The following is a 27610-nucleotide window of genomic DNA, read 5'->3' on the forward strand; positions in this document are numbered from 1 at the left end:
ATGTTGGTAGGTATTGCAGCTTACCCTGATAGAGATAGCGCCGTTGTGCACTTCCAAGATGATGATGTCAGGACAGTGCTGTAAAACATCACAATTTTGTTAATCTGACAGGTGAAAAAATAGCATCTCATCATGGTCTTAGTTTGCTTGTCTCTGATGAGGATAATCATCTTTTGATACATTGAGTCCATTTCTATTTCTTTTTTATATGCAATATTTGTCCAGTCCTTAGACCATGATTTCCAGGAGTAATAACACTAACAAGTATGACATTCATTTATATGTGTGTGTATATTTCTACAAACATGAGTATAAAACAAAATGTTCAATGCCTGGTTGGTGAGGGAAGAAATAAATGATGGTTTGTTTGTCTCCTTTTCTAATGAATATTTTTGAAGTAAAAATTTTTACATATTAGAATAAAACAATGTCTCATTTAAAATTGGGAAAGATTTTTTTATTTACAATCAGCTTCAGTTTCTGTGAAAACAGATTCTGTTGGAAACCAAATAGAGGTTCCTATGTGGAAACAACGTAATACCCACTGGATGCAAGGAAGAGGAAATTTAATTTCGATCTACTTATTGATTCTTAAGAATTTTATCAGCTTCTTTGGGACAAATCACTGGGACTTTACTTAGAGCTCTGGAACTGTTTCAGCATGTGGAAAGCACAGAGGCACAGAGAGGAAACCAGCAAATGATGGAAAGCTGAGTGGGCTGATATCCCTGCTGGGGCTCCTAGGCAGTGTCTCCTGTGGCTTCCGACTCCTCAGTACCTTCCTTCCCCAACTGGATCTGGGCTGCCCTGGATTGGGATGTGCAGAGAGAGGAAGAGGGTGGTGGTACAGGAGACAGTGTGAGTGGCAGGAGACCACTGGTGTGGTGATGGAGCTTTATTTTCTCAGGCTTGTTTTATCTATGCGCTCTATCAAATGCGGTTGATTCGTGGAAAATGCTTGAGGTCAAACCGGCCCCTGCTAGTTGAGGCTGTGCAAGAGGTGGCCCCGGGGTTTGAAAGATGAAATAAGGACAGTTAAACCACAGCCAACTTTGCTCACTTCCAATAGGCCACAGCTAATGGAAGGAAAACGTCCATCTGCACACACATGCTCCCGCTGTCAAACACATTCTTGGGCTGTGAGTGAGGGGTCCCCTGTTTTATACCATTGTTCATTCCAAGTAGGAGCCACATGAGTTGTGATCATCTGACCAGGACTGTTGAGACACTGAACCCTGAGTCCCCTCCTATGACACAGTTCTGAAGAAAACAGCAGGCGACTTCCTGTAACACTAGGTGATCCCTGACATTCCACCAGGATCTGTGTTTTTCCATGGCAGAGGATTCACCAAGGCTCCTACTTTTGATCTCATTTTGTCAGCGTAGGCAGGGTGACATGAGACCCCTGCCCATGAAGCTACTAGCACAGGTAGACTGTGGATGTCACAACAGCAGGTGCTTCTCTCCTCACAAGAACACAGACATATGGAGGCCCTGAGTTCAACTGTGGAATTGGATGTCATAGGCTGAGTCTATGTCCCTCTATAGGGACACATGACTGCAGAGTCAAGAATAATCAAAGCAAGGCTATTTTTTAAATTTTTTAAATTTTTATTTAAATTCAGTTAATTAACATATAGTGCATTATTAGTTTCAGAGGTAGAGCTCAGTGATTCATCAGTTGTATTTAACACCCAGTGCTCATTACATCACATGCTCTCTGTAATGCCTATTGCCAAGTTACCGCATCCCCCATCGCCCTCCCCTCCAGAATTCTCAGTTTGTTTTCTACGGTTAAGAGTCTCTTCTGGTTTGTCTCCCTCTCTGATTTCATATTCTTTTATTTTTTCCCTCCCTTCTCCTATGCTCGTCTGTTTTATTTCTTTTTTTTTTAAGATTTTATTTATTTATTCATGAGAGACACAGAGAGGCAGGCAGAGACATAGGCAGAGGGAGAAGCAGGCTCCATGCAGGGAGCCTGATGTGGGACTCAATCCCAGGACCATGAGATCATGCCCTGAGCTGAAGGCAGATGCTCAACCACTGAGCCACCAGGCATCCCCTCTGTTTTATTTCTTAAATTCCACATACGAGTGAGATCATAATTGTCTTTCTCTGATTGACTGATTTCGTTTAGCTTAATACCCCTGAGTTCCATATACATAGTTGCAAACAGCAAGATTTAATTATTTGATGCCTGAATAATATTTCCATTCTGATAATAATATTCATTCTGACTGGTATTAGATGGTACCTCATTGTGGTATTGATTTATACTTCTCTGATGCCAAGTGATGTTGAGCATTTTTCGTAATCTGTGGGCCATTGTATGTCTTCCTTGGAGAAATGTCTGTTCTTGTCTTCTGCCTATTTCTTAACTGGATTATTTGTTCTTTGGGTGTTGAGTTTGACAAGATCTTTATAGATTTGGGGCACTACCCCTTTATCTGATAAAATATTTGCCAATATCTTCCCCCATTCTGCAGGCTGTCTTTTGGTTTTGTTGACTGTTTCCTTTGCTGTGCAAAAGATTTTATCTTGATGATGTCCCAAAAGTTCATTTTTGCCTTTGTCTCCCTTGCCTTTGGAGACATATCTAGCAGAAGCTGCTCTGGATGAGGTCATAGAGGCTGTTGCCTGTGTTCTACTGTAGGATTTTGATGGACTCCTGTCTCACATTTAGGTCCTTCATTCATTTTATTTTATATATGGTATAAGAAAATGGTCCAGTTTCATTCTTCTGCATGTGGCTGTCCAATTTTCCCAACATCATTTGTTGAAGAGACTGTCTTTTTTCCTGGATATTCTTTCCCACTTTGTCAAAGATTAATTGTCCATAGAGTTAAGGGTCCATTTCTGGGTTCTATATCCTGTTCCATTGATCTATGTGTCTGTTTTTTTGTGCTAGTATCACACTGTCTTGATTATGACAGCTTTATAATAGAGCTTAATGTCATGAATTGTGATACCAGTAGCTTTGGTTTTCTTTTTCAAGACCCCTTTAGATATCTGGGGTCTTTTCTGATTCTATGCATATTTTAGGATTATTTGTTCCAGCTCTGTAAAAAATGTTGATGGTGGGGATTGAATTGAATGTATAGATTGCTATGGGGAGCATAGACATTTTAACAATATTTGTTCTTCCAACTCAAGAGTATAGAATGTTTTTCCATTTCTTTGTGCCTTCCTCAATTTCTTTTATGAGCATTCTGTAGTTTTTAGAGTACAGATCCTTTGCCCATTTGGTTAGATTTATTCCTAGGTATCTTATACTTTTGGTGCAGTTGTAAATGGGAGAGTTCCTTCATTTCTCTTTATTTTTTTTTAATTTTTTTTTTTATTTATTTATGATAGTCACAGAGAGAGAGAGAGAGAGAGAGGCAGAGACACAGGCAGAGGGAGAAGCAGGCTCCATGCACCGGGAGCCCGACATGGGATTCGATCCCGGGTCTCCAGGATCACGCCCTGGGCCAAAGGCAGGCGCTAAACCGCTGCGCCACCCAGGGATCCCCATTTCTCTTTATTTTATCTCAGCATTAGTATACAAAAATTCCACTGATTTCTGTGCACTGATTTTATATCCTGCCACTTTGCTGAATTCCTGTATGAGTTCTAGCAATTTCAAGGTGGAGACTTTTGGGTTTTCCACATAGAGTATCACATCATCTGCAAAGATGTGAGAGTTTGACTTCTTTGCCAATTTGGATGCCTTTTATTTCTTTTTGTTGTCTGATTGCTGAGGCTAGGACTTCTAGTACTATGTTGAACAACAGTGATGAGAGTGGACATCCTTTTTTTTTTAATTTTTATTTATTTATGATAGTCACAGAGAGAGAGAGAGAGAGAGAGGCAGAGACATAGGCAGAGGGAGAAGCAGGCTCCATGCACCGGGAGCCCAATGTGGGATTCAATCCCAGGTCTCCAGGATCGCGCCCTGGGCCAAAGGCAGGCGCCAAACTGCTGCGCCACCCAGGGATCCCGAGAGTGGACTTCCTTGTCATGTTTCTGACCTTGAGGGAAAAGCTCTCGGTTTTTCCCATTGAGAATGATGTTTCCTGTGGACTTTTTGTATATAGCTTTTGTGATATGGAGGTATGTTCTCTCTATCCCTATACTGGAGAGAATTTTAATCAATTAACAGTGCTCTACTTTGTCAAATGATTTTTCTGTATCTGTTGAGGGGATCATATGGTTCATTACTTTCTTTTATTAATGTAGTGTATCACATTGATTGATATGTGGATGTTGAGCCCCTCTTGCAACCCAGGAATAAATCCCACTTGGTCATGATGCATAATCCTTTTAATGTACTGTAGGATCCTATTGACTAGTACCATAGAGATAATTTTTGCATCCATGTTCATCAGGGATATCCATCTGTAATTCTCCTTTTGGGTAGGGTCTTTCTCTGGTTTGGGGATCAAGGTAATCCTGGCTTCATAGAAAGAGTTTGCAAGTTCCTTCCACTCTATTTTTTTGAAGCAGCTTCAAAAGAATAGGTATTAATTCTTTTTTAAATGTTTGATAGAATTCCCCTGGGAAGCCACCTAGCCCTGGACTCTTTCTGGGAGATTTTTGAACACTGTTTCAATTTCCCTGCTGGTTATAGGTCTGTTCACGTTTTCCATTTCTTCCTGTTTCAGTTTTGATTTGTAAATCTTTAGGAATGCATCAATTTCTTCCAGATTGCCTAATTTGTTAGCATATAGTTCCTCATAATATGTTCTTATAATTGTGTTTCTTTAGTGTTGGTTGTGATTTCTCCTCTTTCATTCATGATTTTTTTTAATTTGGGTCCTTTCCATTTTCATTTTGGTAAGTATGGCCAGTGCTTTATCCATCTTATTAATTCTTTCAAAGAATCAGCTCCTAGTTTCATTTGTCTGTCCTACTGTTCTTTTGGTTTATTTTTCATTGATTTCTGCTCTAATCTTTATTACTTATCTTCTCCTGCTTACTTTAGGCTTAATTTGCTGTTCTTTCTCCAACTCCTTTAGGTGTAAGGTTAGGTTGTATATTTGAGACTTTTCTTGTTTCTTGAGAAAGGCTTGTATTGCTATATACTTCCTTCTTAAGACTGCCTTTGTGGCATCCCAAAGGTTTTGAATGGTTGTGTTTTCATTTTCATTTGCTTCCATGAATTTTTAAAATTCTTCTTTCCCTGGTTGACCCATTCATTTCTTAGTAGGATGCTCTTTAACCTCCATGTATTTGTGTTCCTTCTACATTTCCTCTTGTGGTTGAGTTCAATTATGAAAGCACTATAGTCTGAAAATATGCAGGGAATAATCCCAATTTTTTGGTACTGGTTGAGACCTAATTTATGACCCAGTATGTGATCTATTCTGGAAAATGTTCCATGTGACTTGAGAAGAATGCATATTCTGTTGCTTTAGGATGGAATTCTATGAATATATCTGTTAAATCCTTCTGGCCCAGAGTGTCATTCAAAGCCTTTGTTTCCTTATTAATCTTCTGGTTAAATAATCTGTCCATTGCTGTGAGTGAGGTGTTAAAGTCCCCTACTATTATTGTATTATTATTAGTGTGTTTATTTAGCTTTGTTAATAATGGGTTTACATAATTGGCTGCTCCCAAGTTTGGAATATAAATATATATAAATGTTAAATCTTCTTCTTGTATAGACCCTTTAAGTATGATATAGTGTCCCTCATCATCTCTTATTAAAGTCTTTGGTTTAAAATCTAACTTGTCTGTTATGAGAATTGCTACCCCAGCTTTGTTTTGAGGTCAATTAGCATTATAAATGGTTCTCCACTCCCTCATCTCCAATCTGGAGATGTCTTTGGGTCTAAAATGAGTCTCTTGTAGATAGCATATCAATGTGTCTTGCTTTTTTATCCAATCTGATGCCCTGTGTCTTTCGATTGGAGCATTTTGCCCATTTACATTCAGAGTAACTATTGAATGAATAGTTACTATGAATTTAGTGCCATTGCATTACCTGTAAAGTCACTGTTTCTGTATATTGTCTCTGTTTCTTTCTGGTCTGTTAGTTTTGGGCACCCTCTTCACTTAAGGGATCTCCTTTCATATTTCTTGCAGGGCTGGTTTGGTGATCACAAATTCTTTTAGCTTCTGTTTGTCCTAGAAGTTCTTTATGAATAATACCCTTGCTGGATAAAGTCTTCTTGACTGCTTATTTTTCTCATTTAGCACCCTGAATATATCATGCCAGTCCTTTCTGACCTGCCAGCTCTCTGTGGATAGGTCTGCTGCCAGTCTAATGTTTCTGCTAAGGACCTTTTGTCCCAAACCACTTTCAGGATTTTCTTTTTATCTCTGAAATTTGCAAAGTTCATTATTACATGTAAGGTGTTGACCTGTTTTTGTTAATTTTGAAGGAAATTCTCTGTGTTTCCTGGACTTGAATGCCTGTTTCCTTCCCCAGATTAGGGAAGTTCTCAGCTATGATTTTCTCAAATATACTTTTTGACTCACTCCATTCCTCTTCCTCTGGGACCCCAATTATTCTAATATTTTTTCACTTTATAGTATCACTTATCTCTCAAATTCTCCCCTCATGATCCACCAGTTGTTTATTTCTCTTTTCCTCGGCTTCTTTATTCTCCATCATTTTGTCTTCCATATCACTGACTCTTCTGCCTCATTTATCATAGCAGTTAGACCCTCCATTTCTTATTGCATCTCAGTAATACCCTTTTATTTTGACCTGTTTAGATTTTAGTTCCTTTATTTCTCTATAAAGGGGTTCTCTAGTGTCCTCTATGCTTTTTTGAAGCCCAGCTATTATCTTTATAATTCTTATTCTGAAATCTAGCTCCAACATCTACTTTTATCCATTATGATTAAGTCCCTGGTAGTTAGTGCTGTCTCTTGTTCTCCTTTTTGGGGTGACTTTTCCATCTTGTCATTCTGTCAAGAGAAGAATAGATGAGTAATAGAACAAAAATGGCAACAAGCCCCCCAAAAATATACCCTAAACAAATCAGAAGAGACCAGAAACCAAAAAAGAAAAAAAAAGAAGAAAAAGGGGAAAAAAGAGAATATAATCAAACAGATGACTAGAACAAAGGAATACACTAGATCATGGGTGTATTTTTGTCTGATTGTTAGAAGAGATTAGGTCCCAAAATTGTAAAGAAAGAAAAAATTTATATATATATAAATATATATATATATCCCTTAAAATATATATATATCCCTTAAAATCGATTTAATAAAAGAGTTGATAAAATAAGAAATTAGTTGAAGGGACACCTGTGTGGCTTAGTAGTTAAGCATCTGCCTTCTGCTCAGGGCATGATCCTGGAGTCCCAGGATTGAGTCCCACATCCAGCTCCCTGCATGGAGCTTGCTTCTCCCTGTGCCTGTGTCTCTGTCTCTGTCTCTCTCTTTCTCATGTATAAATAAATAAAATCTTTAAAAAAAAGAAATTAGGGGATCCCTGGGTGGCTCGATGGTTTAGCGCCTGCCTTCAGCCCAGCGGGCGTTATCCTGGAGACCCAGGGTCGAGTCCCATGTCGGGCTCCCTGCATGGAGCCTGCTTCTTCCTCTGCCTGTGTCTCTGCCTCTCTCCTCTGTGTCTCTCATGAATAAATAAATAAAATCTTTTAAAAAATAAAAAAGAAAGAAAGAAGAAAGAAAGAAAGAAAGAAAGAAAGAAGAAAGAAAGAAAGAAAAAACGAAGAAGAAGAAAGAAGCAGAAAGAAGGAAGGACGGAAGGAAGGACGACCCGCGCAAGCCCGTAACCAGCCCCCGCCCCAGCCCCCGACATCCAGCCCGCCGCCCTCCCCCACGCCCTCCCGACCTCCCCCTCCCTCCCTCCCTCCCCCTCCCTCCTCCCTCCCTCCTCCCCCTCCCTCCCTCCCTCCCTCCCTCCCCTCCCTCCCCCCCCCCCCGCCCTCCGCCCTCCCTCCCGCCCTCCCCCCGCCCTCCCCCCCTCCCCCCCCCCGCCTCCCCCTTCTTTACACGGATAAAGATTTTTGAACTGAAAGACTAAAGAATCCTGAGGGGAAAAAAACATGAATTCAATATACTATTTTCCCCTAGCAGTGGAGTTTTACTGCTCTGTATGATGGGTAAACTTGGCAATAGCCAGATGTTCTTGCTAATCTTCTGGGGGAGGGGCCTGTTGCACTGATTATCAGGTGTCTTTACCCCAAAGGGATTTGCACCACCCCCTTGCCAGGTGGGGCCAGGCTCAGTGTAAGCAGCTCCAGATTGCTCTTTGTGGCTTGTGTTCCCGGAAGCCTTTCCACACCACTTTGGGATATGGAAATCAAAATGACGTTGGTTGTGCACCAGATCTCCAGCCCCAGAGCTGGGAACTCACACCTGCCCCTCCTCCTCATTGTGCTCTCAGGGAAAAGCAGTGAATCACTACTGTCTCGCTAGTCCCGTTCAGCACTCTGCACTCACCCAGCCTGTGACAAGCATTTCTATCTCAAGCACGCAATCCCATTTCAAGTCTCCAAACCCTGCAGGCTCCTGCAGCTCCCACTAATGCCACTCCTCCCAGATGAGAAGGGGAAGGGGATCTTGCCTGTTGTGTTGCTTGCTGGGCCCCTGCTCAGAGAGCAGATGCCCAACTATGCTGCTGTTTCTGGTTTCTGGCTATCCCAAGCTGAGAGCCCACTCCTGGGCTCACTGATTGCAGCAGGTTTCCCTGCTCTAATGTCTGGGAACTCTGCTGTAGACACTCGTATTCTTTCTGTGACCCGGAGGATCCTGAGACACACTCTCCCACCTAGGATTTGGCCCCCTTTGCTACCTGAGCACCTGTCAAGCCAGGGTGTATCTCACCAAAGCTGGACTTCTAAAAGTTCTGATTTCATACCCTGGTGCTCTATCACTTTCCAGTGCTGGCTGCCAGAGGTTCTGTCCCCACATGGTCTCTCTTCCAATATATCCTCCCAGATTCCCTTCTCCACACCTCCTACCTTACACAAAGTGGTCGCTTTTCTATTTGTAGAATTGCGGCTATTGCTTTCTTGGCTCTCAGATTGAGTTCACAGGTGTTCAGAATGATTTGATGCTTATCCAACTGAATTCCAGAGAGCAGACAAATCAAGGGTCCCCTATACCTCCACCATCTTCCCTTCCCCCGAATAGGGCTTAATAGAAGACATGCACGTCAGAAATGTGTGCTGGGGGTGGAGCAGAGGAGGGCTGTTCAACAATGTGACCACAAAGAGTAAGTGTCAGCAGAAATCCCACCTGGTCATTCAAACTAAGCTGACAAATTTTGTCATGACCTTGAATTCTTCAGGAAGAAAATGTGAATCTCAGATCCCAAGCTTTTCCTTAATAGAGAACAAATGTGTACTATTTTAACAAATGTCAAAATTTCACTGATCATTGCTTTTGTTTTTCTCTCACATACAAATGGAAACACTTTAATAACACAGCTCATACCATCTATTACCAAGAAACAAGGAAACACAGAACTTTTAGAATGCTGAATAAAAACAGGTGCCTTTAAGAAGTATATATATATATACTTCTGTAGGTACCAATACAGTATATATATACTGTATTGGTACCTACAGAAGTCATACCAGCCTCTACAACAAACTCTGTATATATTTCCTCAAATGGAAATGTGGTCCATGAACAAAGTGTTAGTGAGGAAAGATGATACGAAGCCAGGAAACTACAGAGGGATTTGCCAGCAAGTCTCAGGATACACCGAGTTAATGAGGCAGATGCTGGGCTGTATTACTGTGCCTGCTGGGATGCACCATATGGAAATGCTCCACTTCCACTGAACAAAAACCCTTCCACAACTCCACACCCCTCTAAACATTTACATGCTCCTTTCTACCTCCCAGAGGGACCTGCTCACTCTCTAAACAGGGCTTTCTCCTACATTTGTGTCCTCAGCAAAGCTTGAGGTAGGACTTTCAGATCCAGCCTGTGACATTTCTATTGATAAGAACACTTTATCATCTATCCCTACCTCTCTGGGTCCTAGGCTGGCTTTTGTTAGTGTCTTGATTTTTTTACTTCTCCATTTATGAGGAGTTTATTGGGAAAGAAGCCAAACTCAATGTGTAAAATGGTGTGCTAACGAAAGAAAAAGAAAGAAAGAAAGAAAGAAAGAAAGAAAGAAAGAAAGAAAGAAAGAAAGAAAGAAAGAAAGAAAAAAAGAAAGAAAGAAATCTGAATTTCAAATTCCTACTCAGCCACTTAACTCACAGCACCATCCAGGAAAGTTACTAAATCTTTCTCATAGGGTTTCTGGGGACTACGGGAGGTTCCATACAGGACAGTTCTAGCACAGGGTCAACACATCACTGTGTCCTTTCCCATTACTACTAAAATGCTTCACTGAGCCATCTCAGCTAACACAGGAGCTCAGGGACTCTTGAAAAGTCACATCTTACATTATCCTCCAAACAACAGTAAAGTTTGCTTTATTTTGAAAAGCTAAAACTTGTGAATAGTAAAAGAGTTGAGAATAATAAACCAGAGGATATTTTTGCTCCAAGATTTTTCTTCATTCACATTAGAATATAGAAACATCTGAAGCAATAATTACAGTAATTTTAATATTCACCAAACTGTATGAACTTTCTACAAACTACAGATCTATATGTATAAAGTTGTATGATTATTATCTCATTTGTTATTATACAGTAATTAGATTTTAATAACATTATTACACTTTTAATTATTGCACATTACACTTCTGCCTAATGTGAGATTATTATCTCATTTGTTATCATACAGTAATAAGACATTTCTTCCAGTTCTCATGATAGGCATAGAGCTACCTATACTATCACTTAGAATGAAAAGGTGCTCAAAGATAGGTGTGTTTGAAGCAAAACCTAAAGGACAACGCAAGAATGTTATTACCAAGGAGGAGATAATAATGAATTCTTACGACATAGGTGTTTTGGTGAGGTCTAGTGGGATCTGATAGTTCTTTATACCAGGAACATAATAAAATGACACTGAAACAGATCATAATGAGATCTTTCCTTAGTCCTAAAGCAAACCTTCCTCCCCCATCCTTGCTTCTGGAGAACAAGGGGTGTCACTGCCTCCCCAGTCCTGATGTATACCCATCTTGGAGAAAATTCTGAGTAGTCATTGGCAATGCCAACCCTATGGATGCACATGTGTCTTCAGCTTGGGTTTGTAGATTGAGTAAACCCCTTTCTTGTCTCTTCACTGTTTTTATGTCCACTGTCAACTTGTTCAAATGGCTCTGATTTCTCTCCTTTGCTTTTCAGATACAGATAGCAAAATAAGAATATCTAAGGATCAAGTCTCCTTTAACTAAAGATATGAGGGAATGGCCCACATAGGTTGCAAACTGTCTGGGGTTTCCCTGGAGCAGCCTATTATGCATGGCATTAACAAAAAGAAGGGGAGCCCCTGAAATGAATCCTATATGGTTCAACCAATATTATCTGTAAAACAAGCCCAATTCTGGCTTGGACACAGATAAGAGAAACAACAGACATTTGCTTCGATGTGGATGGAACTGGAGGGTATTATGATGAGTGAAATAAGTCAATCGTAGAAGGACAAACATTATATGGTCTCATTCATTTGGAGAATATAAAAAATAGTGAAAGGGAATAAAGGGGAAAGGAGAAAAAATGAGTGGGAAATATCAGAAAGGGAGACAGAACATGAGAGACTCCTAACTCTGGGAAATGAACTAGGGGTAGTGGAAAGGGAGATGGGCGGGGGGTGGGGGTGACTGGGTGATGGGCACTGAAGGGGGCACTTGATGGGATGAGCACTGGGTGTTATTCTATATGTTGGCAAATTTAACACCAATAAAAAATAAATTTATAAAAAAAAGAGAGAGACAGCAGAGTCTTTTGCTTGATAATCAATAATGTCCTCAAGTCCAATTAAGTCACCTGCTATTGTGCCTGCTGAGATCTCACAATGTCACAAAGTCAGAAGGGACCTGTAAGAAAACCTTCTCTTTTACTAACACTCAACTACATCCTCACTTGTTCAACCACAGCAGACCTTTCCTACTCTTTTTTTTTATGATAGTCACACACACACAGAGAGAGAGAGAGAGGCAGAGACACAGGCAGAGGGAGAAGCAGGCTCCATGCACCGGGAGCCCGACGTGGGATTCGATCCCTGGTCTCCAGGATCGTGCCCTGGGCCAAAGGCAGGCGCCAAACCACTGCACCACCCAGGGTTCCCACCTTTCCTACTCTTAATCAAAGTTTCATAAACTCAGAATAGGAAGGGCTCTTTGGACATACATAGCTCAATGGCCACACAACAAATGTGAGATGTGAGAACCCAGGGATGGCAAATGCCTTGTCCAAAGCTAGTTGACCACAGAAGTACAGCTACACATAATTTGCTAAAGATCATAGAATAGCTCTCAAGGGGCTGCTTCTTTCAATGTATCAGAGAACTGGAATTTTTTTCAAATTTTGCTTTAAATAAGAATCTATTATTTCAAATAGGATAGACTTCCACAAATTTCCTCTTATTCTAGGAAAAATAATGTCATTACACAGATTATTCCCGCATTTTGCATTATGTGGTAAAGAATCATTTTTTAAATAATAAATTTATTTTTTATTGGTGTTCAGTTTGCCAACATACAGAATAACACCCAGTGCTCATCCCGTCAAGTGCCCCCCTCAGTGCCCATCACCCACTCACCCCCAGCCCCCGCCCTCCTCCCCTTCCACCACCCCTAGTTCGTTTCCCAGAGTTAGGAGTCTTTATGTTCTGTGGTAAAGAATCATGTTGGTAAGATGTACAAGTACCTGATTAAAAAATAGAAAACATCGTTCACATTTCTCAAGTATATTTCTGTTGGCATGTTTGCATTTTGGTTACTGAAGAGTTTCCTCCTTCAGAAATACAATCCCAAATTACTAACGGAGCAGATCTGGTGTTTGTGAGAACAAAAGGGCTTTTCCTTTGATGCAATCTTTGAGCAGCTGCACACAATTGAACACCTGGAAATCAAAACCTCTTAATTCACAGACTACTTTTCTTAGTAATTAATATAAGTAGTTGGTTGACCAGTTACTCCCAATCTCTCTTTCTTTTTTTTCTTTTGCTTTTATTGTTTCTGTTTCCTATTGTTTCTGTGATTACTGCCTCATTGGAAAACAGACACTGTTGTCAATTAATGTGAGGAAAACTTACAAGATATCAGATGCTATGAAGCCTATATTGAAGGACTTCCAAGAGAATCCAGAAGATCAAATTGCCAGTAAAAGGTTTTACTGTTGGTCATGCCACAAACCTCAAGAGAAGGCTGACATTTTTGTAGAAGCTCTAACCACTGTGATAACTCAGTCTGGATCAAGATATTTGGACAAGGAACTAAGGTCATAGTAACTCCTCCAGGTAAGTAACTTTGCTCTGTTTTGACCTTGTGAATGAAAACCTGATAGCTGTTTTTTAGAAAAAATAATGTAGAATCACCTCAGCACATGGACAGTAATTTTGCAGCTACGGGTCCCTCTACATGGAAACACAACTACTTTTCAAATGGTTTATTTACTTTTCTACATGTAAGCAGATTAAAATTCTACTTTTAGAAAATATATGCATGCACTCAAAAATAGACTCAGGCTTGAAGTTAAAATCATTTTTAGGACCGTGCCTACAAATCGGTTGTGTGTGCTATTCGTTCAAGATGCTTTTCTTCTAATTGGTCTCTTAAGTGAGAAACACTTTGATGAAGTACCTCTAGTATTAATAGTGCTCCTTTCTTAATGATAACATGTTTCTCTAATAACATGCAAAATCTAAGTGATTACTTTTGATGTCTTTAACAGCAGTGTAAAAAATTTAACTCTTACAGTAAATGACTATAGAACATTAATAATCCCATTTATTACTCTAGCTAGGGGGAGGCTGACGCTGGTCAAAATTTGTGCTACTGCTAGTCTTGGGATATTACCTAAAGATGGTCCAGTTTAATGAAATTTGTGAGCTCAGTAAACCACTTCAGCTCCAAAGAGTCCATAAAAAGAGTCTGTCTGCATGGTTTTACACTTTCATTTGTTCATTTATTGTTTCAGCAAACATTTATTAAAGACAGTTTCTCTGCTGGATGCTGGAGATAAAAGGGTGAAGAAGACACAGTCTCAACACTCAAAAAGCCTCTAGTCTAAAGGGCAATTATTCTAGATTGTGGCTTCATTGAGTCCTATGTTGTTTTGGCTGGTGGGTGTGAGAGACACAGAACATCTTGGATTCATGAGCTCTTCTGTTTTCTTAATTTATGTAATACCAGTTGCTTATAAAATCCATATATTGGGACGCCTGGGTGGCTCAGTGATTAAGCGTCTGCCTTTGGCTCAAGGAGTGATCCTGGAGTCCCAGGATCGAATCCACATCAGTCTCCCTGCATGGAGCCTGCTTCTCCCTCTGCCTGTGTCTCTTCCTCTCCCTCTCTCTCTCTCTCTCTTTCTCTCTCTCTCTCTCTCTCTCTGTCTCTCATGAATAAATAAAATCTAAAAAAATAAAATCCATATATTTTGTTTAGTGGAAGAATTTGATAAAATGGCCTGAAACCATCCCACTAAGGAGAATCATAATAGCAGCCAAGATTTTTTGAGGAACAGGTCTTAGTGCATTTTCTCATTCCTCAACAGCCCTATATGGAAGATACTCTTATTCCAAATTCACTGATGAGCAAACAGGCTTGGAGAAGTTCAGTTATTTGCCTAACGTCACATGGCTTGTTACTATGGCAAAGAATGGGATCCAACAGAGACTCGTCCATGCCAAAGAGCATGGTTTAGACTATTATGTGGTATTTGAAACATTAAGCTGTAATTTTATATTCTGATATGTACTCTTTTGTAGCTTGACCTTTTAAATAGACTCTTTACATGAATGCTTAATTAGTAATAGCTCATAATTTGTATTACTACTCATGTGGAAAACAATGATTCAGCTTCTAATCATGGCATTAAAATACCTCTCTCCCTCACACAAGATCAGGTAAGTCATGCCGAATACACATTTATTAAATTCTCGCAGTGTGATTTTTTGGGTATTTCTATAAAAGTACAAGTCCTTTTGACATTAGTGCATTCAATCTTCTTTCTGTATTGGCAACAAATTTTCTGGAAATATTGAGAATTTTTGCATCCATGTTCATCAGGGATATTGGTCTATAATTCTCCTTTTTGGTGGGGTCTTTGTCTGGTTTTGGAATTAAGGTGATGCTGGCCTCATAGAATGAGTTTGGAAGTACTCCATCTCTTTCTATCTCTCTGAACAGCTTTAGTAGAATAGGTATGGTTTCTTCTTTAAACGTTTGATAGAATTCCCTAGGGAAGCCATCTGGCCCTGGACTTTTGTGTCTTGGGAGGTTTTTGATGACTGCTTCAATTTCCTCCCTGGTTATCGGCCTGTTCAGGTTTTCTATTTCTTCCTCTTCCAGTTTTGGTAGTTTGTGGTTTTCCAGAAATGCGTCCATTTCTTCTAGATTGCCTAATTTATTGGCGTATAGCTGCTCATAATAAGTTTTTAAAATAGTTTGTATTTCCTTGGTATTGGTGGTGATCTCTCCTTTCTCATTCATGATTTTATTAATTTGAGTCTTCTCTCTCTTCTTTTTAATAAGGCTGGCTAATGATTTATCTATCTTATTAATTCTTTCAAAGAACCAACTCCTGGTTTTGTTCATCTGTTCCACAGTTCTTCTGGTCTCTTTTTCGTTGAGTTCTGCTCGAATCTTTATTAACTCCCTTCTTCTCTTGGGTGTAGGATCTATTTGCTGTTTTTTCTCTAGCTCCTTTAGGTGTAAGGTTAGCTTTTGTATTTGAGTTCTTTCCAGTTTTTGGATGGATGCTTGTATTGCGATGTATTTCCCCCTCAGGACTGCTTTTGCTGCATCCCAAAGATTTTGAACGGTTGTATCTTCATTCTCATTAGTTTCCATGGATCTTTTTAACTCTTTCCTAATTTCCTGGTTGACCCTCTCATCTTTTAGCAGGATGGTCCTTAACCTCCACGTGTTTGAAATCCTTCCAAACTTCTTCCTGTGATTTAGTTCTAGTTTCAAAGCATTATGGTCTGAAAATATGCAGGGGACGATCCCAAACTTATGGTATGGTTCAGACCTGATTTGTGACCCAGTATGTCGTCTATTCTGGAGGAAGTTCATGTGCACTTGAGAAGAATGTGTATTCAGTTGTGTTTGGATGTAAAGTTCTGTAGATATCTGTGAACTCCATCTGGTCCAGTGCATCATTTAAAGCTCTCATTTCTTTGGAGATGTTGTGCTTAGAAGACCTATTGAGTGTAGAAAGCGCTAGATTGAAGTTACCAAGTATAAGTGTATTATTATCTAAGTATGTCTTAACTTTGGTTATTAATTTATTGATATACTTGGCAGCTTGCACATTCAGATCCTCTTGTTGGATAGATCCTTTAAGTATGATATAGTGTCCCTCTTCATCTCTTACTACAGTCTTGGGGATAAACTAATTTATCTGATATAAGGATGGCTACCCCTGCTTTCTTTTGAGGACCATTTGAATGGTAGATGGTTCTCCAACCTTTTATTTTCAGGCTGTAGGTGTCCTTCTGTCTAAAATGAGTCTCTTGTAGACAGCAAATAGATGGGTCCTGCTTTTTTATCCAGTCTGAAACCCTGAGCCTGTTGATGGGGTCATTAAGCCTATTCACATTCAGAGTTACTATTGTAAGATATGAATTTAGTGTCATCATGATACCTATTCAGTCCTGTTTTTGTGGATTGTTTCCTTGGACTTCCTCTTTCTTTTACAGATCCCCCTTAATATTTCTTGCAGAGCTGGTTTGGTGGTCACATATTCTTTCATTTTCTGCCTATCTTGGAAGCTCTTTATCTCTCCTTCTATTCTGAATGAGAGCCTTCCTGGATAAAGTATTCTTGGCTGCATGTTCTTCTCATTTAGGACCCTGAATATATCCTGCCAGTCCTTTCTGGCCTGCCAGGTCTCTGTGGAGAGGTCTGCTGTTACACTAATATTTCTCCCCATGAAAGTTAGGGATTTCTTGTCTCTTATTGCTTTAAGGATCTTCTCTTTATCTTTGGAATTTGCAAGTTTCACTATTAAATGTCAAGGTGTTGAGCGGTTTTTATTGATTTTAGGGGGGAATCTCTCTATCTCCTGGATCTGAATACCTGTTTCCCTTCTCAAGTTATGGAAGTTCTCAGCTATGATTTGTTCAAATACACTTTCTGGACCTCTGTCCCTTCCGGCGCCCTCTGGAACCCCAATTAAACGTAGATTTTTCCTTCAGGCTGTCCATCTTGCTCCACCTCCCCAATTTGCTGGAAATATTGAAGCTAGCAGAAGAACTGGAGCTAGTATACAACATGCATGACTAAATTGCATAACTTAGAGCTGACTTTCCACTTATTCTGGGACAGCTGCAGAAAGACCAAACCAAATAGTATCCAATAGTATCCTCTGATGAGCAGTTCATAACTGTAAATCAATACCCTAGAAACTGTTAAGATAATATTGAGTTCAAAGAGGTGATCTTTCAGGAATAAATAGGTTAAGAGATTATCATTAAGATGTCAGACCCTGTAACAACTCATTTGGTCTCCAGTTAGTGGGGATTGGATTCTGGAAATAGCTTGCTTTACAGTCAAACAAGATACCCACCCCTCAATTTGTAGAAAGAAAAAAAATACCTGTAAAAATATTGAATATTTACTAAATATTCTTTGTTCCTCTTTGAAAATAAAAGAAATCATGGCTGTATATCTCAAGTAAAGGAGTTATATCATACAAGAAAACCTTTAGGAAAGAGATTTCTAAGGGCCAAGAAAATGATGAGAAAAAGTGAAATCATACTCTCCAATTTGTGTGAGTCAGATAAGAAAGACAGACCCAAGCTGCCCAGGCAGAGAGGGGTTATTTCATCAATTCTTGACTATGTTCATTTCTAACGTGATTTTTCTTGAGTTTCATCTTTGCTTAATGTTAGCAGGGTCCATTTTTATATATTTATGTAATATTGAAAAAATATAAGCGCAATTTTAAAAGAGGCACAAAGAGAGATTTTTATAAAAGCTTTTCAGGCAAGATTAGTATGGCTAGAGCAAAATCAAAGCATTTGGTTGTGGCACAAAGCTCAGGGTTACAGGTAAATTTCTTTATATTCCTCAGTATAAGATAGGGAGGCGAGGCAGATGAGGCAGGGGCTGCTGGCTAGGTGCTGGTGCTGGCTCAGAATTCTAGGATTGTTCCCAATTTGGTCACATATAGCAGCAGGATCCTTGGGGAGGTAAAGGACTCTGTCCTAGTCCTTGGGGGGAAGGGTAGTTGCTGTTTGATCTAGCATAGAAGACATTAACAAGGAGCTAACTGGGGGTCCCTAAGGGATGGAGATATTAGGGCCATTTGGGATTTCTGTGTTGAAAGTTTGCTAGAGAGGGATGCCTGGGTGGCTCAGTGGTTGAGCAGTCTGCCTTTGGCTTAGGGCGTGATCCTGGAGTCCTGGGATCGAGTCCTGCATCAGGATCCCCACCGGGAACCTGCTTCTCCCTCTGCCTATGTCTCTGCCCTTCTCTGTGTGTGTCTCATGAATAAATAAGATCTTTAAGAAAAGAAAGTTTTGTAAAGAGGTTTGAACGTCCTATTTATTTGACTTCAAAAATAACCAATGAAAAAGAATGAACAAAAAAATGCTAAACTTTCATTTAGTCAGAGGATGATTAATAACAAGTATCAAAACATTTAACTGTGTAAACATATTCAAGGATGTTATAAGCTAAGTTTTCCCCCTAAACTCAATCTACTATATTTGTTCATTCTTCACTAGCCTTAGAGATGAAATTTTGCCTGAATGAGGGAAAATATATCACAGGGATGTTTCTAGCATACTAGGTCTACTCAAATAAAATTTTCAAGAATTTTCACAAAGATGAAAATTGAAACATTGAAAAAATGAAATAAATATATCTTTCTTTCCTTAGTGGTTGTGATGATAGGCACATATGAATTCATAAACTGAAAAGCAAGTTTCTGGACCTCTTTTTTCCACCTGACTGCCTAATCAATGTATGTTCTAGCAATCAAATTAAACAAGTTAAACAGTGGAATGGCTCAGTCAACCATTCTACTGACAAAATTGTGGAAGTTCAAGATTAATTTTATCCAAAAGAATAAAACATCAAGACTATAGCTAAGGAAAAGTCACAGGGCGTTAAAACGTGTACTATTATCCTGAAACCTTTCAAGTTCATCATTTGATTTTCAATTTCTTAAGTGTAACAAATCAGAAGTATTCCTATAAAAAACAAAATTTCTAAGATGAAAATTAGATTCCTTAATATATTGACTAGAGGCTAAAATTATGTAACTACCATGTACAATTGAAAAATTGATCTTTATTTAACATGCTTTTTAAATTACAAGCAAAGCATATGGTTGGAGATTGTACAGTGCCTTACTATTATAATTAATAAAATACTATTTCTCAAAGCAAGATGTATAAACTTAAAATAAGCATGTTATGACCTAAATCTACTTAAACCATGAATAAGAACTCACTGTTTCCCTGCTGATTTAGTATAAAAATCAGGAGCTTTGCCACCCAGGTATAAATTCTCTTGCATTATCCAGTCCCTCAAAAAATAGAGTATTAAGAGCCCCCCCCTAAAAATTTTTTCCCTTTCCTTTATCAAATGAGAAATCCAATTCCCTTTTTCTTAAGAAATTGAATTATTAAACTAGTCCAAAGAGAAGATAATAAAAACACTAGAAAGAGCTGTGGAAATCAATTTTAAGAGAGTTCTAACATTTGTAATTTCAACCATTAAATTAACAGTAAATGTATAATTAAGTAACATACCAACATTCAAGTGACATGACCTTTAAAACTATGATATCTTGATATATATTTTGACATTTTATCTGCAAGAAACTCTGGAATCATAACTTTTAACACTATACCAGTTTTATGTGTACTTTATTCAGCTGGTGAAATCACAGTATATTGTGGCATTCTAAAACTGTTTGGCAGCTTTTTAGGGCACATTCAACTTTGAGGGGAATTCTAGAAGTCAAAATAAATTATGTCTTCTTAGTTATACTTAAACTACAAATGATATTCCAAAATAAAATGTGCTTTTGGTAAACATTTTCCAAAGCAAAACAAGATTCTGATAAGTGCGTTATTTGATAAAGTTAATATAAAGGCATTTTTGAAAATAATATTTTTTCATAGCAGTCTTGGAAATACTGCCCCTTAGCTTCCAAATTCAAGACATTGTAAATAATTGGGAGGCAGTTATAAACATTGTCCTACTCAAAACCCTGGAGTTGTTCAGATGTAAGACATCTCAGTCTTACAATCAGAACAATCAAGTAGGAGACCTCCATACTTCAGAAGTGCGTATGGGATTCATATCTGAAGATTTAAAGATCAACTTGATAGATTGTCAAGTACACATGGAAGTAGATTCCCATATAAAAGGAGTGTGTACTGTTTAATAAAATCTCATATATTAATCTAGACTCTGCCACTTAATAGCTGTGACTTGAGGCAAGTTATATGATTTCTGGTACCTATTTTCCCACTGAAAATAAGAACAATCAATACCTCATAACTCATTGTGGATGGAAGACTATAATAAGCACTAATTCAATGGCAAGTTTCCTTCATTTCACTCTGTGCTAAGTGGTTCTAAAGTACACAATGTCTGTTTTTCTCTAATAATGTTATTAATTGATATTCCATTTTCCTTCACAGATAGAAGCCTTGATACAGACATTTCCCCCAAGCCCACAATTTTTTTCCCTTCAATTGCTGAAATAAAACTCCATAAGACTGGAACATATCTTTGTCTTGTTGAGAATTTTTTCCCTGAAGTTATCAAGATACATTGGAAAGAGAAGAATGGCCAAATGATTCTGAAATCCCAGCAGGGAGACACCGTGAAGACTAATGACACATTCATGAAATTCAGCTGGCTGACCGTGGCAAAAAAGTCAATGGCTGAAGAACAACAATGTATCATCACACACGAGAATAATAAAGAAGGGATTAATAAGGAGATTCTTTATCGTTCAATGAAGAAAGGTATGTGATATAGAAATAGAAATATAATCTTGCAGTGCTCTTTTTTTGAAGGAAATACTCCAGCTTTTCTGTGAAATATTAATGAAAAGAAACAAATAGAAATCTTTCTAAACTGTTAATGATAGCATAAATGTGCTGCTTTTCCCCCCATGGATTGAAATATTCATGGTTTTGGAACATTAAAAAAGAAAAAGGAAAAAGACAAATTCACTTACCCTTTGTTGCCTCAGTTTTTCATTCAAAATATGAAGGGTACAGTGATTTTTTTTTTTTAGGGTCATTGTAGGGATTAAATGAAACAATGCACATGAAAGCATCTCGCAACTTTGCACAACATAAATGCTCAAGAAGAGAGTCTGTTTTTGATGATCTTACTTGATCAAGACATAAAAACAATCACACATCTTTCAGGAATGTTCTACTCAGAAGTCAAAGCCCCTCTTACTTCAATCTGGTCTACCTCAGGTATAACCTGTCAATGATGAGTTGGTGGCAAAATGCTATTCATTTGACGGAACCAGATCCCAACTCAACAAAAAATAGAATAATTTGGGTGCTGAGGGTTTAGTACGGCCCTGTGGTTTTTAGATTTGAATTTTATATATCACCATAAAGCAAAATTTGGCAAATAAAGTTTGGGTGAGGCTGATGTGTAAATACATTTTTCATTCTACACAATGAACATATTTCTTAACTTTGATAAATGTTGCTCAGCAAAAATTTACTGTAATACTAGCATGTGCCAGGTCTGGAAGGGATGCAGGATGAACCACTCTCCCAAGGAGGATCACTACAGTAGAGAGAACATATTTTTCCTAATCACTCAGGGTCACTCATGATTCAGGTATGGTGTCCCAAATTAAGCTCATTGGTGCAGAGTATGGACATATTTAGACAGTGTGGGCAGAAGGCTGAATGTGACTGGCCCAGCTGTGGTCCAGTAACTCGCTGGGCTGAGAAGTCAAGTCATGAGTATGAACATCACAGATCAAGGCCTCAGAGGACCCATAAGAAGGAACCAGTTTGCACTTTTCCCTGTGTTTCACAAGCCCTTGGGAAGCAGTGGGGAACACGCACATAACAAGACGTGCAAAGACTTTTGCAGCATGCCACTCAGAATTCCTGAAGGTAATCTATATCTTCTTGAATCCTTGGTTTTTCCAATGATCAAATTAGGATGAAACACTTATCTTTGCTTTGTCCTGGCATGTGATGAAGAGGAAATGCAAACATGTCAGTGAAAATGCTTGATTTTGAAAGCATGACATGGGTGTATTTATTCATGTTTATTGCATTTATGTTTATCTTTGCCTAAAATAACTGAACCGATTTTACAAACAGCCCTAATTTTTTATTTCTATAGCTAAGAAACAGAGAGAAGGCAAATGAGCGAAGCACAAGTTTAATCACTGGGCTGAAGTTCTTTAGGTATTAACTTTTATAGTAATCAAAGTAAAAATATACTATAATAAGTTCCATGGTGATGATTACAGAAAAGGGAGAAATTCTTATTCATGATGTGTTTCACATGAGAATTAATTTCTGAAAGGAATGTCTCCCGAAGTCTTCTCCTAGAAACAAAGCTAATGAGGGCATTTCTATTAATGCCTTTCATCATCAAATTTCTAATGCTGTTGCTTGTAAGTTTTTTGTTTGTTCTTTTTGGTTTTGTGAAAGCTGAAAATATATAGAATGTGTAAGTACAAATCCACAAAGTGATTTTGAACAGATAAAACTATCTGGTCCAAATTTTCAACCAAGTTTGATGGAGAAAGCGAATCTAGGGTACACTCACAGATTTTAATTTGAAAAATTGTTAACCCTAATCAAATTGTTAACCCTACATCAATCATTGCATGGTGGAGAGATATTTTTATTTCTCTTTTAATGGGTAAAGCCATTGTATGGAAAAGAAAGGGACTTTAAGACACTTTAAAGTCAGTTCTTGATATTTTAACATCTAAACATAATTATATAGATATTTTATTTCGAGGACTTACCCTAGGGTACCCTAGGTGTACCCTAAAGCCTACACCTCAAACCCATTTTTTTAAGAACACACCAAAATAAGGCTTGTGGAGTGCATCAATTTGCACACCAGAACCATGTCTTTGTGTGGACAAGAACATATCCAGCAGAAAAAAAATAAACCAAAACACCTTGTAACTTTCTCTTCCTACATCCGATGGTCAAAGGAATTTTGTCTTTGCATGTATGTTGGGCATTTTTTTTTTACACTATAGAGAAATGCAACTCTCACCTCAGGTTTTATATATTCAGAAACCTATATTTATTACTCGGTCTATCTTCTGTCCCTGGAAAGAAGTACACTGAAATGCTGAGCTTCTGCAAGGAAAAGGTCATTTGCTAAGACTCATTATGATATCGGGAAGAGATGATGCCTGGAGTCCACAATGGTGAAGTATGCTTGATTTCTATAGATTATTTTACAAAGTACTTTCCACATGCTCTAGCTCATCTAAACCCCGACAAGTGACCTCTGAATGCTGGCTCTGCCAGTCACTGGTATGACTCATGGCTAGTTAATTACTCACTAAAACTTATTTCCTCAAGTCTAACATGGAGTTTTCCAAATTTGTCTCATATCGTTGTCCCTGGGGGATCAGATGAGATAATGCACGTAGGTGCCTAGCACAGTAATAATCACCCAATAGGAATTGGCTTTCATTAGCTTTATTGTCATGTCCGCAAACAGCATCCCCACTTCAGAAGATCATTTGGGAGTTGGGAATAATGGGGCATACACGATTTGGAAAGGTAAGGCTTTCCTCTTTAACTTAGACAGAAATTTACCTAAATCAAACAACCAAACTTCTTCAAACATGTAAGATTTTACTGCGAATTCTAGGCTTGGGCAAATTCATTTGAATTCATTTTATAACAACCCTTCATGTCAACAGTGGGTGCTGACAACTGCACAGAAGCCACTGTTTCTGGTTATTTTTCCATTCACAAATATTTATAGAACACCTATAGTGCAGCAAGCACTGGGCTGGGAGCTATGAGCATAGATGGAAAACAAGATAGTCTTAGACATTACCCTCTAGTTGTGAGAAAAGAGGGAAAAAACCGCATCATTCATGAATTTCAACATCTTCAAGCGCCAAAATACAATGTATGAGTTGACCTACTGAATTACACAGAATCAAATCAAGCATTTCTGGAATTGTGGGACTCATGTTTGTAATGACTCTCCTCTCGGTTATATTTCTTTTTTTTTATTTTTTTTTTATTATTTTATTTATGATAGTCACACACAGAGAGAGAGAGAGAGGCAGAGACACAGGCAGAGGGAGAAGCAGGCTCCATGCACCAGGAGCCCGACGTGGGATTCGATCCCGGGTCTCCAGGATCGCGCCCTGGGCCAAAGGCAGGCGCCAAACCGCTGCGCCACCCAGGGATCCCTCGGTTATATTTCTATCCACAACATAGACACATGTCAAATAATGATTATAAACATTTGAATAATATTTGCTCTCATTTGTTTTAGAGCTCACTGCTATTAATTCTACAAAAACTGATGATGGTAAGTTTTTGTCCATGTTTGCCTTTATGTTATGTTATAGCATCTTTTCCTCCTTGACCAAATCACCCTTTGAACTCCCCTGGCTTCAGTGAGAAACCTCAGAATGGCTGGCTCTTGCAAAATAGACTGAGTGATATTTGAAGTCAATCCGTCATTTCTCAGGAGTCATGTTCACACAGTAAATACTGGGTTGGGTATGAGAAGACTATGAATTAGGGGTGCAGTGATGTGCTCTGAATTCTTTCAACAATGAAGGAATTTCTGTGGCCTTTTTTTCTACTGACTGAGGAAAACATGGTATCAAGTTTTTTTTTAAGTCTTTCTTCTTGCTGGTAGTTAATTATATGAACTGACATTAAGAGGTTCTTGTACAGAAGGTGTTGTGCTGCACTGTGAGTGCATTTTGTTTAATTTTCTTAATACTCACTGGAAGTATTTTATTCCCATTTTACAAATGAGGCAATGAGCTAAAAAGAATTCAATCCCTGCACCACACCACACAGTGAGATCTGGGGCTTCAACCCAGACTGTCTGAATCAACAATTCACACACTTACTCAGTTTTCTTTTTTTTTTTTTTTTAAGATTTTATTTATTTAATCATGAGACACACACAGAGAGAGAGAGAGGCAGAGGCACAGGCAGAGGGAGAAGTAGGCTCCATGCAGGGAACCTGACGTGGGACTAGATCCCGGGTCTCCAGGATCACGCCCTAGGCCAAAGGCAGCGCTAACCACTGGACCACCGGGGCTGCCCCACTTACTCAGTTTTCTATTCTTCCTCTGTGATGTCATCATAGACCAAGAAATCCCAAAGCCAAGGCCCTGAGACAGGTGCACACATGGGGAATCAGTGTGAGTGCAGGGCTTCCAGTGCCACAGACTGGGCATTAATCCCAGTTCTTTAATTATTAGTTGCAAGAATGCAGGTACAGTAGTTACATTTCCTGAGCCAAGCAGGGATAACAAGAACAACGTTTCACTCAGCTACTAAAGACATAATGTCACATATGTGGAATGTCTATCATGGGGTATATCATTGGCTCTCATCAGACCCTGCTCATATGCCTTCCATGTCCCATCCCAAGGGGCTCCTAGAACTTAGCTAACATATTACCTAGCCAAGGGCAAGAAGTTATGAATACAGTACAACTTGAATTAGCTTTCCACACCAAGGATTAATGATTCTGGAGTTCCTTCGCCCTGAAGATAAAGCATGTAGAAGAAATTTCCACAGGAACAGACTTGGCCTTGTAGTTCATTGAGTAGCCAGTCTGGTCCACCATCCTTGTCATTAATTATTTCTTCATATCAAATATTTTTTTCAAAATCTCAGAGGATATTAAAGACAATTATCCTATTACATCATAGCTATAATTAAGGTATTCAGGAAAGACAAGGGAATGAGTTTGATCTCTTAAAGTTGCAGAGAATTTCAATTAACCCCTTTCTTCCACCTTATTATTTTTTAAGTTATTTAAATTGCAATTAGTTAACATACAGTGTAATATTAGTTTCTGGTGTACAATATAGTGATTCAACACTTCATACATTAGTTGGCGCTCATTGCAACAAGTGCCCTCTTTACTAAAATCTCCCACCTACTCCACTGTGAGTACAACCAAATTTCCAAAGATTGTCCCCTTGTTACAAATCTCATTAATGCATGATGTGTAATGGCTAAAATGCTTCTAAATCAGCAATTCATCTTTATATTTATGCTTAACTGTTTATTGTCGGGGTATTTATTGCACGTGGATGTTCAGAATTACAGAATAGGTAAATGTGTTCTTGGATATTACGTTGCTGGGATAAAATCTGGCTTGTGGGACTCAGTAGTCGTATGACATCAGGGAAGTTGCTTCTCTGTCCTCAACTTATTTGTGAAATGGAATGAAAATAATCTCCTGGGTTACTGAAAAATTAAGTAACATATTAAAGCTTTGCACACAAAGCTCTCAGATTAAATGTTTGGCATTAGTGGTCCATATTAGCTATTATTACTTAGAGACATGGTGAAGAAATAGTAAAAGTTACTTACCACCAGTGCTTTCTTCAGGTTGACTCATTCATCTAAGACCTAATCTTACTTTGTAATACTTTGTAATATTGCAGGTGAATTTCCTGGAGGTTGTTGTTTGACTTGATATACAAGCTAGATTCTGAGTTGTCTTGGTGGTGATGGTGGTGGTGGATAGTTTACTATCAGGTTGTTTTGTTGTTGGGGTGTCCCTTCAACCTAGATCAGAAATGTATAATGTGACCTGTCTCTCATTAATAAGCCTTCATCTTTCAAAAGAACAGAAGATACTAATAAATGACTTCTTTTAGACATACTACAGCTACAGCTGAAGACCACCTCTGCCTACTACACCTACCTCCTCCTCTTCCTCAAGAGCCTGATGTACTCCATCATCACCGCCTTCTGTCTGTTTAGGAGACCAGCGCCCTGTGGCAATGGGAAGAGTTCCTAACACATGGTGGCACCAAAGGTCCATTGGCTTTTGTCGCTAAAAGTGTTTGCTGAGGATCTAACTGGGCTTGCCAAAACCAGAGTTTTGGGTTATTTCAGTTCACATGTGTCTTCTTCAATTGTGTCATTATTGCAGAACAGGTTTACAAACCCCTGGGCAAACAGAAACTTCCACTCTGCACCAAGAACAAATTCTGCCATGACTCAGTGGTGGGGCCGGGGGCCATTCACAGAGGCATCAGCACTGCTCTCTCCTTAATGTCCACCGGTTCCTCCCTCTACCCAGTACCCATGCCTCTGAGTACAGCCAGCATATAGCTTCTAGTCACATCCCCCAGGGCTCTTTAACTGGATAACTGCCTGGAAGCCTATTTACACATCCAGAACCTGCCATCTTTGCTACCTAAAGCTTGTACTGTCTTACATAATAGGCACAATAAAAACAATTAAATGTCGACTTTTGCCTCTGTGTACTATCTTTTGGCGCAATCTGAGAGTCCAAGATAAGGGACCATGACAACTTCCAATTCAGTGCTGGTTGTAATACTGCTCA

The 27610-nt window shown here is 38.9% G+C and overlaps 1 gene segment (V, D, J or C); it reads left to right on the forward strand.

Moving 5' to 3' along the window:
* LOC102152421 lies at nucleotides 1–27514 on the forward strand. The segment is given in 5 exon segments: nucleotides 1–80; nucleotides 13265–13341; nucleotides 20710–21039; nucleotides 24551–24586; nucleotides 26916–27514. Coding segments are annotated over 5 exon segments (666 nt in total).
* The last annotated feature ends 96 nt before the right edge of the window (nucleotides 27515–27610 follow it).

The sequence above is a fragment of the Canis lupus genome, chromosome 18 (assembly GCF_011100685.1).
Source record: "Canis lupus familiaris isolate Mischka breed German Shepherd chromosome 18, alternate assembly UU_Cfam_GSD_1.0, whole genome shotgun sequence".
NCBI classification, from domain to species: domain Eukaryota; kingdom Metazoa; phylum Chordata; class Mammalia; order Carnivora; family Canidae; genus Canis; species Canis lupus.